The following is a 13,521-nucleotide window of genomic DNA, read 5'->3' as shown; positions in this document are numbered from 1 at the left end:
ACTATTAAATGCCAAGTGATTCCTGATTACTTTTCATGATCACACATAAACTGATCATATATAATTCTTTGAACTGCTTATTTTAAATTATAAGAAGTAGAGACTTTCCCTTTTAGACAGAACTGAAAGAAATGAGAGCTAAACAGAGAAATAGGAGCAAAGCAAAAGTCAAAATACTGAAGGAAGGGGATCCCTAAAGACCTCAAGTGTGCTACCATTATCTCCACCATCCTGGTAAATGTTTTGGGGATGGAGGTAAGGTTGAATGGACAAGCCTGATATTGAAATAACTCCTACCTAAGACAAAAACTGTAGATATTTCATGTGAGATGTGAAGATGGGGTTGTAAATGTATGCATCCTGCATATCTATGGAGATCACCCAGTCCATGTGCCTCATGGCTTCCCTGACCAAAATTATTTCCATCATCAAGCATTATTTCCGAGTTTATGGTTGAAAGATCGATGACGAATCTAAGGTTTCCACATTTTTACAACACTCAAAAGATCTGCAAATGGAAAATCTGAGTCTGATTGTTTTCCATCCTCTCAAATACTCCCTTCTGTGGAAGGCTATGTACCTGTCCCCTTTTATGAACCAGTTTGGAAAGAAAATGGGTTCAATGATAAGGATGTTCCCAAAGTGAGGCTTGTATAGTATGTTTGCTTTTTATGATGTATTTAAAAAGTGACAGCAAGCCTGATTTATAAAAATGAAATAAAATAGAGGAACCTTCTGTCTGACTATTTTATTATCGCATTGTAAAATTACAACACTTTGTCTCTGTGTTAATAAGTTAATCCTCTTAATGCACCAACAAGAAACTGTATGAAATCTTCTGGTGAAAAACAAAATGGTCATATGACTTTCCGTTTTGGACAAGTAGCAACAACACAATTTTCAAAATGACTGTTATGGATGCCACATGGGATATCAGATGCACACCATGTTCAGTTAGTTTTAGTTTCACTTTGGTATTTGCTGGTTCTGGCACAAAACTGTTAATTTTCACCATTCTGATAACATCTGAGAAATAGCATAAAATGAAGAAAAATTAAGTTATACATATTATGACACAAGTCACATTCCAATGTAAATGTCCATCATTGATTCTGACCATATCAACTGAGTTATACATATTACGACACAAGTCATATTCCAATGTAAATGTCCATCATTGATTCTGACCATGTCATATGAGTTATACAAGGTAAGACAAAAGTCACATTCCAATGTCCATCAATGATTCTGACCATGTCAACTGAGTTATACATGGTATGACACAAGTCACATTCCAATGTAAATGTCCACCATTGATTCTGACCATGCCAACTGAATTATACATAGTATGACACAAGTCACATTCCACCATAATTGTCCATCATTGATTCTGACCATGTCAACTGACTTATACAGAGTATGACACAAGTCACATTCCAATGTAAATGCCCATCATTGATTCTGACTATGTCAACTGAGCTATACAGAGTATGACAAAAGTCACATTCCAGTGTAAATGTCCATCATTGATTCTGACCATGTCAACACATAGTATGGCACAAGTCACATTCCAATGTTGATTCTGATTATGTAAAGTGAAATATCTGGCTGATTATCTGACAATACAATACAGGTTTTGCAAACATTAAATATCACTTTCTGGATATTTCTGCATGCAAGCATCTAATACAGATTTCTTGTGCACTATGACAAGGTACCTATTTTACATTTTCTTAAAATTCAATCTAATTACAATCAGATCTCCGCTGTCCTATGTGAAGATCTGATGACGACCACTTAAGGGTCATGTTCTGTTGACTTATGAATTAAGCTAATGGAAATGCATCTTTGAAAAATCCGAAAGTGAATCAAATCGTTTGGTACAAAGTCATGCTCTTCATCCACACTGCTCAGTCTCCAAACACAAAGGCACAAGACTTCATCTGATAGGTTAATAAAATTAGTGATTATGGTAGTAACATGTCACCAGAACATGACCCCTAAGAGATCGCTGTCAGATCTTCATGTAGGACAGCTGTCTGATTTTAATCAGAAATAGAAATAATTAGAATTAGAAACATAAATGTAAAAAAAATACTTAGGCCAAGAAACTGTAAATTGTCTACAAGTCAAATATTCATGCCATAGTAAAATATATACAATTATTTTCTTTACACTAGCTCTTACGGTGAGTGAACGCTTACTAAATATGCACCCCTCAATTCTATAAGTAACAATCGGATATAAAGCACACTCTTATATGTGACAAACTCTTGCCATGATAACAAGATATCATGGACAGTTCAGAAGATAGTAACTGTCTAGAGTGTGAAGGAAAGAGAGACAGCCAGACAGGCAGTAAAAATAAAATTCAAATTTACACTTTGGTTGGTTGGGAAAGATTCTTACTGGCAATAATGGTACAACTGTATACATACTGTGCATTTTTAAGGAGTAAAAACAGAACAGTAATAACATTACACAATCTTGTCACAGAGAAACCTTCAGGTCAGAATAAAAATAAAAATGTATTTTTCTTTAAATTTAATGATCACTCGTGTTCAAATTACAATGGTTTACAGTACATGTACTCTTACCTGAGCCTTAGCCACACCCACACAGTCATCACAGCTTGCATGATGCTTCTTACATTCTGAAAAAGAAAAAAACTGAAATTCATTTTAACACTCCATTCACTGTAAGAGTGATACACAATTTACTATCTAATACTATTACCTGAATAAAATATTTAAGTCTCATTGGATACTTATTTCTCCAATACCTACCTGGATATGTGCATTGTTTCACACATTCAATGATGTACATGGGGAAAATTCTTCAGGGTTCAGCCAAAGATTACACCTAATTTGGCCAATGGCAAATCAAGATTTTCAAGAGGGGACACGAAGAACAAGAAAAGGGCCACAACTTTTCTTCACAACTCAAATATTAAGCATTTAAAATTGTTTTTATAATAGCACAAAATGGTCATTATTTGCATAGAGGTTTCTGAATAACATTAATGCTGGATTTTGTTCTTTCCATGGTCCATGACTGATGTAAAAGTTCTGTGCAGAAACTGTTGCATTTCCAGCATTATGATAATAAATTATATTCATTGATCCACGTCATGGTATACATGTGAATGTGATGCAATTTCTCTGAACGAGACTATCATAATAAGCAACTTTCATGCATTTTATTGCATACTACTTCAACAAGTAGTTCACTGACATAGTAGTTGCACCTACTGATATTGCAAAAATAAAAAGGAGCAGTGATTCATTTAAATACAGTGAGTTTTGATCTAAATCATTTCTGCACAAGGTCCTCATACATTACCTGAATACACAAATGTCCATTTTTTCCCCCAGTTTAATATTCCCCAGCACTAATAATATTTCCTAATTCACCTTTCAAAATACTGCTGTGTGGGTCCCATGTAGCATTAGTATTTTTAAAACCAGTATTAACAAGCCCCTATATGCAATTCTCGGGGCCCCGAGTGGCCAGTGATCTAAAGCGCTCTCCATTACGGATCACTGCCACCTCACCTCTGTCTGCGTGGGTTCGAGTCTCGGATTCGGTGAATGTGGATATGTGAGAAAGCTTGCCAGTAGCTTCTCGAGGGTCGGTGGTTCTTTCCGGGGATTTCCCAGGTTCTTCCTCCACTATTAATATTGGCCGCCATGTATAGCCTATCGCATGCTGAAAAATGGCGTTAATCCCTACAACAACAATATGCAATTCTTGTACAACATGATGCAGCATGAGAAAAGACTTTGTCTCAGCGGCCTGATGTGAATTCATTTGTTGCATATCTCTATATGTGCATATTCCATTTCAGGTTACTGAAGATGATTGCTCCTAAATATTTATGTCTGTGTGATTTCGTCTTCCTACAAGATTCTACTTTACACTATTTCCTTCTTGTAAGCTGCATAATGTTACATTTCTTACACTGGAAATGCACCCCCCCCCCCAATCTCTGAAACAGGCTTGTCTTCTTGTAACTTCACACTATCTTCTATTGTTTTAACTGGTCTGTAGTATGCACAGTCAGCCACAAATGAGCAGATTTCAGAGTCAATATTCTTTACCATAACACTGATGTGCAATGTGACTATAACCAGTCCTAATATAGTAACTGTTCCCTGCAGTACCCCCAAGACTACTTAAGACCATCCAGATTTTATGCGATTAACACTGTGACACCATTTCCAATGTCAAGATTACACGTCTTATGCTGTGGAATAGTCTGACATTGATATTCAGATATGAAGAAGATTGAAACAAATACATGAAAACAAAAACTGTTTTCATGTTATGTTTAACAAATAAAGATTTAGATTTGTAAATAAATAAAGATTACACTTCCCTAGATTACAAAGTGAAATGGGGGGTAGGTACTGTAAGAGTCATTTTCATGCCCTTCTCTCTTCCTTACATATGTGTTTGAGTTTTCTCCATGGATGAGTTTAATAAGAAAATTAACAATTAAATTGACTATCGTTTTCTTCTCCATTGTGGAACCTATATTCATGGATTATAGATACTTAGGTTACAAAACTCTATCAAGCATATCTCCCAAAAAATATATAATGAAATTGTGCATTTTAACATAATGGGCATAACAGTCAATTACAACACTCATAAAACCTAAGTTCAGTTTTTTGTAAACAATTGTAGAATTAATATATATATTTCAATCCAGTTTAGTTGATTACCAATGATACCTATTGCCTTTTTATTTAAAACACTTCATGCATGTGTATGTTTAGCACTAACTTTCTATTCAATTCTTGCCAGAATCACCCCAGCAAAGGCAATTTATGTCTTTATTGGTCATTTTTCTTTTTAAAACATTATGGTGAATACATGGCTTTTTTGTTTGTCATTATTTAAAAATACTGTAAAGGATTTTACATTTAAGCTGAAAGATAACATCAAAATGTGTTTAAATTTACTAACTCAACAATTAATTATGTAATCATGACTATGTTCCTAATTATGAAAGTTTGCACCTATGGAATATGGTATAGTTTTATACTGGTAAGGTGTGAATGTAATAAATAATTCAGATCAACTTTAGTGGATTGGAAGCCCTATGTAGCTTACCATTTACACAGGAGTTTTACTAACCTTTGTGTTTTGCATGCAACTAAAAAGAATTAGCCTCATTTTAAACACAATCAATTATGGAGTTTCACAGTTAATAATCTTATTGTTTTGCTCAAGCAAATGATGATCCATTATAATCAATAATTGGAACAACACTCGGTACAAGATCCAAGAAGTCATCCATACTGACTGATAAAGTTTTTAAATCCTCCATCATTGTCTAGTAAATCATCATGGTGTAGTCATCATAAATATTGTCTGACTCCCATTTCCTTGGTCTAATTATTATATGGGGATTCTTAGTTAGAGACTGTGCTTGAACTTTCCAATTAACACTTTGATCATACATTTTGAGAAATCTATTCAAGGTTGCAACTCAAGACATGTCAGTTGTGTGGCAAGATCAAATAACCACCCTGTTACTTGCCACCGTACCATGCTTTTAGCTCAATCATAGCTCCACGAAAGAGCTGTCACAAGGGAAACAAGATATGGGATTAAGGTCAATATTTACTGTAAGAGGCAGACCTCTGCTTAGCATTGGTAAGTACATGTATTTGCAGCTCAATCAAAAGGCTCATCTACCTGAAAACAAAGTGAGTGCTGCCCTTTACAAGTACCAGCAGAAAACTTGTACAGGATGAACAGGTACGCCGTGGCTCATTTTATTTCAGAGGCGTAGCTGGGGGGGGCAGGGGGGTACATATGTCCCTGGGTGCCAAGGTACAGTGGCGCCAAAATGAGGCTTACAACGTTACATTATAATAAGTAAACATGGGTAATATTCAAAAATGTGATTAAACGGGGAGGGGGCTGGGGCGCCAATTTTATAGTTCGTCCCCGGGCGCAAAATATCATAGCTACACCTCTGTTTTATTTCACAGGTTATTATCAACAGACGGGTACCCAAGTACCTGGATACCCATTAGCATCTTTACTTCTCACTATCCTATCAGTAATCAAGATGATATTTTCAGGATGTGCATCGCGTGAATTTATTAGCTTCATTATGATACAATAAAAGCAAGTTGTGAGTTAGAATTAGAAAACCAAACTAGTTGTTCTTGGACTTACTGTTCATTGTTAAATCAAAGATTTCAAACCATTATCTGTTATTCATCAGCTTATCCTATTTGCTGGTTTTTTTTTTTTACTGCTGTTTGTCATATTTGATAAAACTGTACCACATTAATTGTATGGGGATGGGTTTAGCTAATTTTGTGAGAACCTGTAGTATGACCCATTTTAAATAATTTAGCAACTAAATTATGTTTGATTCAAACTGAACACAAAAAATACCACAAATAAAGTTTAATTTTTGAAGTTATAAAAGAACCTGGTTGACCAACTAAAATGCTGTTCCATTTAATATTGGAAATTCAAGTCTTCATGGATTCTAGCATTTTCTACTAAATGGAAAACAGCAATATTTGACATGGTTATCAGAGATCTTGGAAACGCTTAATTATGCGTATTTGGATGAAAGTTTTTGATCTGGGATGCAGAAAATCACCCAAGCTGGAGTCCTCTGTACACATTTTTTTTGTCGCAAAAAGCAAAGTTTTGTGACACAATAAATATGTTCTAATCACTATGAAAAATGAGACCATAATTTTATTTATGTTAGTTGCTGACTTCCTTTGATCAAAGGTCGTTGGCTTGCTTTGATGAAGGTGTATGTGTTATTGAAGGTGCCGCTAAAGGCTCTCTTTGAAGGACCAAACAAATACCTGTTTGTTATTGCTGCGGCAACATCAAATAATTGTAGAACACTGAAACAGATTTTTTTTTTATCTGCTTGGAATATATCAGTGATTCAAAGGTAATCAGTTTTCTTTAAAGTTGCAGGAAAACTATTTTTTCTGTTACATTTTTTTAAACTGCTGTCCTCTGGTTGACTGTAGTCATACAGTACCAAGGCCAGACACAAGTGTAAGCGGATTATGATATAACAACACACTATTGGGGTGGTTTGTCAATATGAAACAAGGATTTGTTTATGTAACAATAGATTCCAGTGCATTTTATATCCTAGTTTGCGGGGACCTGTCATGGTGCCTTTAAATTTCTTCACTCCAAAGCCTTTATATAGTTTTTATCAGCTAAAACTGTTGCCACTAAAAATATCTCCAGATGGTACATTTTGTCGCTAATTAGGAAAAAATCGCAATTTGCGATATTGGCGAAGCCCAGTGCGATCCATGTTATTGTTTTCATTTTTGATTTTAGCCATATAAATATTGCATGCAACCTCGAAATCAAGGCACGTCGAGACTTGGACAAAATGCAGTGTGCAAATTTGGATAAGTATTTTGGGTTTAAACGGAAAACTGATGAAGATTTTAATGAGATCCAGAACTCTGCTAAATTTGTTAGAACTGATAGTTCGGATGGGACAGTAGCCAAGTGTAAGAAAGTGCATCATGCCTGGTTTAGTGTATTTACAAAGTTAATTCTGACTGACAAACAAGAGCTATATGCCAGTGGTGTAAAGTCTAAAGATTGTGGAAAATTAAACTCAATGGCAACTACTGGTTCTTCTAATCTGCAAAGTTCCACATTTTCTAGGCATGGGACATCTTGAGACCACCTACTTGCTAGGTAGCCATAAAATCATTGAACTGCACACTAACAGAAGCCTGTCAACTCTACTTCAAGAGTACAGAGATTTCTAGACTTTGCAGTCCTGGCTGTAATTGTGGTGGTGTCACCATAGACATCCAAGGCATGCAAGAGAGGTTTCAGTGTGTAAAACAAAATCAAGACTAAGGGAAGGTCCAGAATAAAACATGAGATCTCAACACAAATGATGCGAGTCAAAGAAGAGGGACCTAGTGTGGAAGAATACGATCCAAAGCCAAGCATCAGAAAATTTTGTGAAATGCGACATAGACAAAAATGAACTATAATGTAAGTAAAGAATATGATATGTGTACACAATATCAATTTTACTACATATTTTTTATAGAATAATAAATGATTACAAATAAATAAAACTGACAAAGTTTTGTGTCTCTTTTTTCCTGGCCATTTAGCAACTTCAACACGTTTCTGGGGGAAGGACTGCAACTTTTGCTGGTGGGATTCTGATTTGTACCAAGTTAGGAGTCCTGGACTCCTAGTCTTCAAATCCTAGTGAGACCTCTTGTTATACTCTTGGAAATGTTCAGTGGTAACCATTGATGACACAACTGTCACTTCATGTGCCTAGCTTAGTCTTGCTATCAACCTAATAACCTGGGGTCGTATAAATACATACATTCAAAGAATGGTCTATTGATGTTGCTCTGCAATAAATTTCTTTTAATGGAATGCATATACTATGGTGACACAGGGTGAAGTAGATTTCTGTTAAGTGCATCAAATCAGGGGATGTAATACAGAAACCTTCTGACAAGGGGTCATCTGGTTGAAAACATTCCAGTAAGAGTATGTGGGAAAATATCATTGACATCTGATATGCAAGCTTTGGTAAAACAGTTACTCTCCCAAAAGAAAGGAGAGGTATTACTATGAAGTTGCAAAATTCGGAAAAGGTGACAGTATATGCTTAAGTGCATCTAAAGCGAGGACTCCAAGATACCAAATAGCACAGGATTTGAAATTATCTGTTGTACAAAAATGAAAATGGCTGAATACAAGTGTGAGGTACTTACTAGAAACAACGAAATATGCTCAAAAACATCTTTTGGGTGCATATCTTGGCGTGCACCCAAATATTATGATTTGTAATTGTTTTAATAATAATAATAAGCAAAACAAACTTTGATTTAAGAAATTTCGATCTGAATTCTTTACTTTTTACCAATTTCGGGAGCAATCAATGTAATAACATCACTCGGTCATATTTGATGTTTACTTGATTGGGCAGGTATGATAACTTGAAAATCGACCAGAACTTAAAATATAAGTGAGACTTATGATTGTGAGAATCCAGAATGTGTATTTACATATTTTCTGTGGAAATACAATATACTTATGTGTTAAAAACTAAATAAAGACATAACAGACATACAAAACGAGGTAAAAGCTGTCAAACCTAGCATGACCTAGTGACTTCATTACATGAATAGAGTGACGAATACAAAAAATAGAAAAATGTAAATAATTCTTATAAAAATCACTACAATCAAATTTTATACTATTTTTAAATCATTATTTAAAACATATAGAAATCATAATACATTTATCTGCGTGAGTATTATGGTACAAAATGTATGTATGTAGGTGTATTTTTGGTGTTTCTAGTTTTGCATAAATCCTCATTTGTCTGTACCCCCTACCGATTTAAATAACTAAAATCTTTATTGTGATAAAACACTGCACAAAACATAGTCAAGTCATTCATTAATATATAATTCTAACCTGACTGTGACCAGAGTGGACCTAACACTGGTATCATCTGCACATTTCATGCTTAACGGCGTTTCCATACTAAAATGCCACCACACTGCATACACTGTGGGCAAGTCCATTTTCCTCAGATAACAGAGTGAGGTTGTTCATCCTATTTGGTAATTGCTAGATAATTTTGTAAATTACCACTGAGGTTGAAAGTTTACAGTTATATCCATTTGCCCACAAGTAAAATGAAATTACATTGCTTGTTAAAATTCATGTGCTGGATTCCACATTGTAAATATCATAATCAGACAATGAAGTATTTTCCTTCTATGTACATATATATGTAGCCATACATTCACTCTTCACTGAAATTTGACTTGTCCAGGAACTTAAAATGACTCGTGAGCAGGATTGTCTTTAACAATGAAAACTTCCGTTTGGTATGAGACATGCAGATGACAACAGTTTTAAGGCATCACCCCCCATGTCATATTCAGTTTTGAATCAATGAATGAACTGACTAAATTATGTGCATCTTTTTTCCAATTTGTGCTTTTGGTTTTTTTAAATTGGTGGGTGCGGGATACAAACAAAGGGAAGTATATTCAGACTATAGTAACCCAGCAGGGGGAGGGGTCCTATAAATATACCCCACCCCGCAGACAAACTACCATGCGAGCGAGAGGAAAGTATTTTTGAAAAATAAGTATTTTAGCCTGAACACAATACACCTGCGGATGAGTTCGTTGTTCAAGCCACAAACAAAGAATGAAGACATCTATTATTATCACCTTCTTCTGGAGACAAGGTCGTAACAGAAATCGTCGTTTGTTCTGTTGTATTTGGTGTTGTCCTCGCCCATGACAGACTTATTAAAACCAATGTCACGCAAATGACAAGTAGCTTCTTCATTTTGATTTGGTTTCTGTTATAAAAATTACTGGTGGTTTCTTTGACACTACAATATTTGTCAACTTCCTGAATTCAATTGTAGTAAATAAACGTCACTTCCGCCTAAGTGCTACAATCCGACACAAATAGTTCAATATTTAAGGTAATATTAAGAAACATACGTAGCATATTTCTTACATAGAGAATAATTAAACATTTGTGAATAAAATTTATAAACGTTCTATTGAAACTAAAAGCAAAACGTACGTTATTTTGGTGCATTAATATCAAGAGAGAGTCTTACATGACCGTACCAGGAACGGCCTGGAATCGTTTCGAACTTCATTAGAATTTGAGTCATATCGGCCCAGGTCGTTTGAGTTTTAGCCCACTGTTGTTAAGGTGGCGATTCGGCCCGGAACAGTTTCGTCCCAGATGGTCTCGACCTTTCTTAACGTAAAATGCGGAATAATCTGTTGTTACCCTTTTCTGTGATCGGTTTTGTTTATATTTTATTTTTTGGGCTTTTTTTACTATTTTTTTTTTCTCCCTAAATTGGGGTTACCAACGCTTATTTATGATTATTTATAAATTTCCTGTTGTCAATACAAGTAACAAAAAGTATGGTCGATAATTTCTGAAGAAAAAAAAAACTGGTGCGTATAATTTGAGCATTCGAGATGATCATAAAGTAATCACCAATAAGTATATAATATGATAATACTTATAAAGGGTTTCACGGTTACAAAGGAGTTACTGATTGTAGCGCCTAAAATTACCTCCCTTAGCTCCAATGCGCATGCCCACAAAAAAGTTCCAGTTCCGGATAGTTCACAGTCTACACTTGGTTAGCGAAACATAAAGTCAACAAAGGAAGGTATCTTAGCTGTACTACAGATCATTATGGTTAAACCAATGAATCAGTTATATATGTCAAACATCTTTTATTCATACTAGGAGAATAATTATAGACACTAAATCAGATAATTAGATTCAGTGTCCATACTTACATTATATCAGATAATTAAATAATATTTACTTTCCATACTTAAATTATATCAAATAATTAAATTAAATACACTGTCCATAACTAATAATATAAATTCATTATCAATAATTTCAAATACATTTGTAGGAACATTTTACTCTGTTCTCCGATTTTAAACATTTATTGCACATTTTTGGTTATATAACTTTAACGAAAACAATCTCAACAATTTGCATTTTTTATGTGTTGATATATCCTTCCTGCTCTGTTATTTTCGCAAGGCTAATAGTTTGTTTATAATACGAGTTAAGAAAGTTATAACACAAGTTCGATAAGAAAATTATAACATGGATTCGATACGTCAGCTGATTTGTAAAGCTGAATATTTTAAGCCAGAAACGTTTGTTTTCTAAAAATAAATGGAACACAGTATTTTAATGTATTCAGAAGAACTTAACAAAGCAATAATTACATTAACTGTCATAACGATAAATGATTGTAATTAATGCAGACGGAATATGTATTCATATTTGGGTGTAAATATCGTACAATATTCAAATTAAATAACATACCCAATGACGTGTTTTTTTTTTTCTGTTTCATTTTCTTTTTGACTTTTGAAACATCAAATATCGGACGGTACATGCAGTAACTTTCAGCATGATTTTTCTTTGCTTATGCTGACACGTAATAGGCCTAACTCTCAAATTTGCTGGGGTCTTTAGACAACATTTCTGATTGCCACCAGCAAATTCATCTAGAACAGCCTTCTTAAAATTAGTTTATTTCTGTTTAACTTTCCTTGCATCAAATATGTAATTTTTTAAGATCCAATTATTTCACAGATTCCGTCATATTACTTTGGTTCGGCTTTTAAATCAATATTGATCCACGTGACCGGATGTAAAATTGCAAATAGTATGATTTAAAAAAGAGACTGCTTGTAAGAACATACTCTAGAAGTCAATAATAAATGAATACTCACAAATATTCATAGTTGTTGTCTTTATGTATCAGTCAGTCTTTCTAACATGGCATCATTTTATACTTGTTTTTAACCAGAAGTATGTTTATGTACTATACGTATGCGAACACATTCATTCGAGGATATATACATCCCCATGCACCAGATGAAAGAAAACAGACATACATACAGACAGACAGATAGACAGGTGAGAGCCCAAATATGTCCTATACATGCATAATGTGTCTAACATCATATTTCTCCAAATTGTATACTCTAAAATTTCCAACCGTTCAAGGAAATAAAATTAAAATAATCATCAAGGAGACTCGTACGTGCGCCTGTCTGTTCAAGCGTGGTTGATATTTGTGCGTTTTGAAAAAAAACTCAAGTTATTTCATGAAAAATGTAATGAACAATAATAGAAAAGCCAAGGAAATAAATTTAAAATTATTATCAAGGAGACTCGTACGTGCGCTTGTCTGTTCAAGCGGGGTTGACATTTGTGCATTTTGAAAAAAACTCAAGTTATTTCATGAAAAATATAATGAACATTAATAGAAAAGCAACAGCATAAATCAATAATAAAAAAACTGAAGAAGTTAGAATTTTTTTCTCATTGTCGTTCAACCTCCATTAACTGCTATGATTGAAGCTGTACAAAATAAATATATTTTCATTATTTTTCAAGCGAGATAAATAGCAAGAACTTTTTACGCAGCGATACACTTTCGCACAATCAAATAATACAAACTAGAGCATAAGGTAGTAATGGAAAGATAATGAAGTTATGAAATGGGCAGATAATATTTATTTGAAAGCTGGGAGCAGCGCAAGTTAGTGAAAAAATAAAAGATGTAAAAATAATTGATCAAATATTGATAGAATTTCTTTTTAAGATAGTGAGATATCGATCCTGCTTGCATAACGTGAGCGGTTTGTCACATTTTCTTGATCTACATCTGCCATCTTAATTGACTGAACTATCCGGAAGTGAGTTGCACCGATATGCCCTCTGGTGTTTTCAAGGGGAGATACTAACCGTGAAACCCCCTATTAGTACCTTTACTCCTACCTCGTGGACAAATCAAGTTGAGGCTACGACATCGTAGCTAATAATAGGAAAGCAACAAAATTAAAATACTATTTTATAATGTCTTTGCATGCCAGTAGTATATTGGGCCACTTTGGCGTCAAAGGGCCCTTAGGGGCC

The 13,521-nt window shown here is 34.4% G+C and overlaps 1 protein-coding gene across 2 annotated transcripts in view; it reads right to left on the bottom strand.

The window, feature by feature from the left end:
- LOC149776355 (pituitary tumor-transforming gene 1 protein-interacting protein-like) overlaps positions 1-10,473 on the bottom strand; it is a 44,912-nt gene extending 34,439 nt beyond the window's left edge. Inside the window, exons 1-2 of one of the 2 annotated variants that reach the window (XM_089942885.1) lie at positions 10,257-10,473; positions 2,598-2,653 (exon numbers count right to left, since the gene is read on the bottom strand). In XM_089942885.1, the coding sequence (XP_089799011.1) occupies positions 2,598-2,653; positions 10,257-10,377 (177 nt within the window). In that variant the 5' untranslated portion in view covers positions 10,378-10,473. The remainder of the gene's footprint in view (positions 1-2,597; positions 2,654-10,256) is intronic. The other variant, XM_089942886.1, reaches the window with a different exon arrangement.
- Between the last annotated feature and the right edge of the window lie 3,048 nt (positions 10,474-13,521).

This window comes from Sinohyriopsis cumingii, chromosome 18 (genome assembly GCF_028554795.1).
Source record: "Sinohyriopsis cumingii isolate HCF-2022 chromosome 18, ASM2855479v2, whole genome shotgun sequence".
Classification (NCBI taxonomy): domain Eukaryota; kingdom Metazoa; phylum Mollusca; class Bivalvia; order Unionida; family Unionidae; genus Sinohyriopsis; species Sinohyriopsis cumingii.
This window is presented reverse-complemented; position numbering and strand designations above follow the sequence as displayed.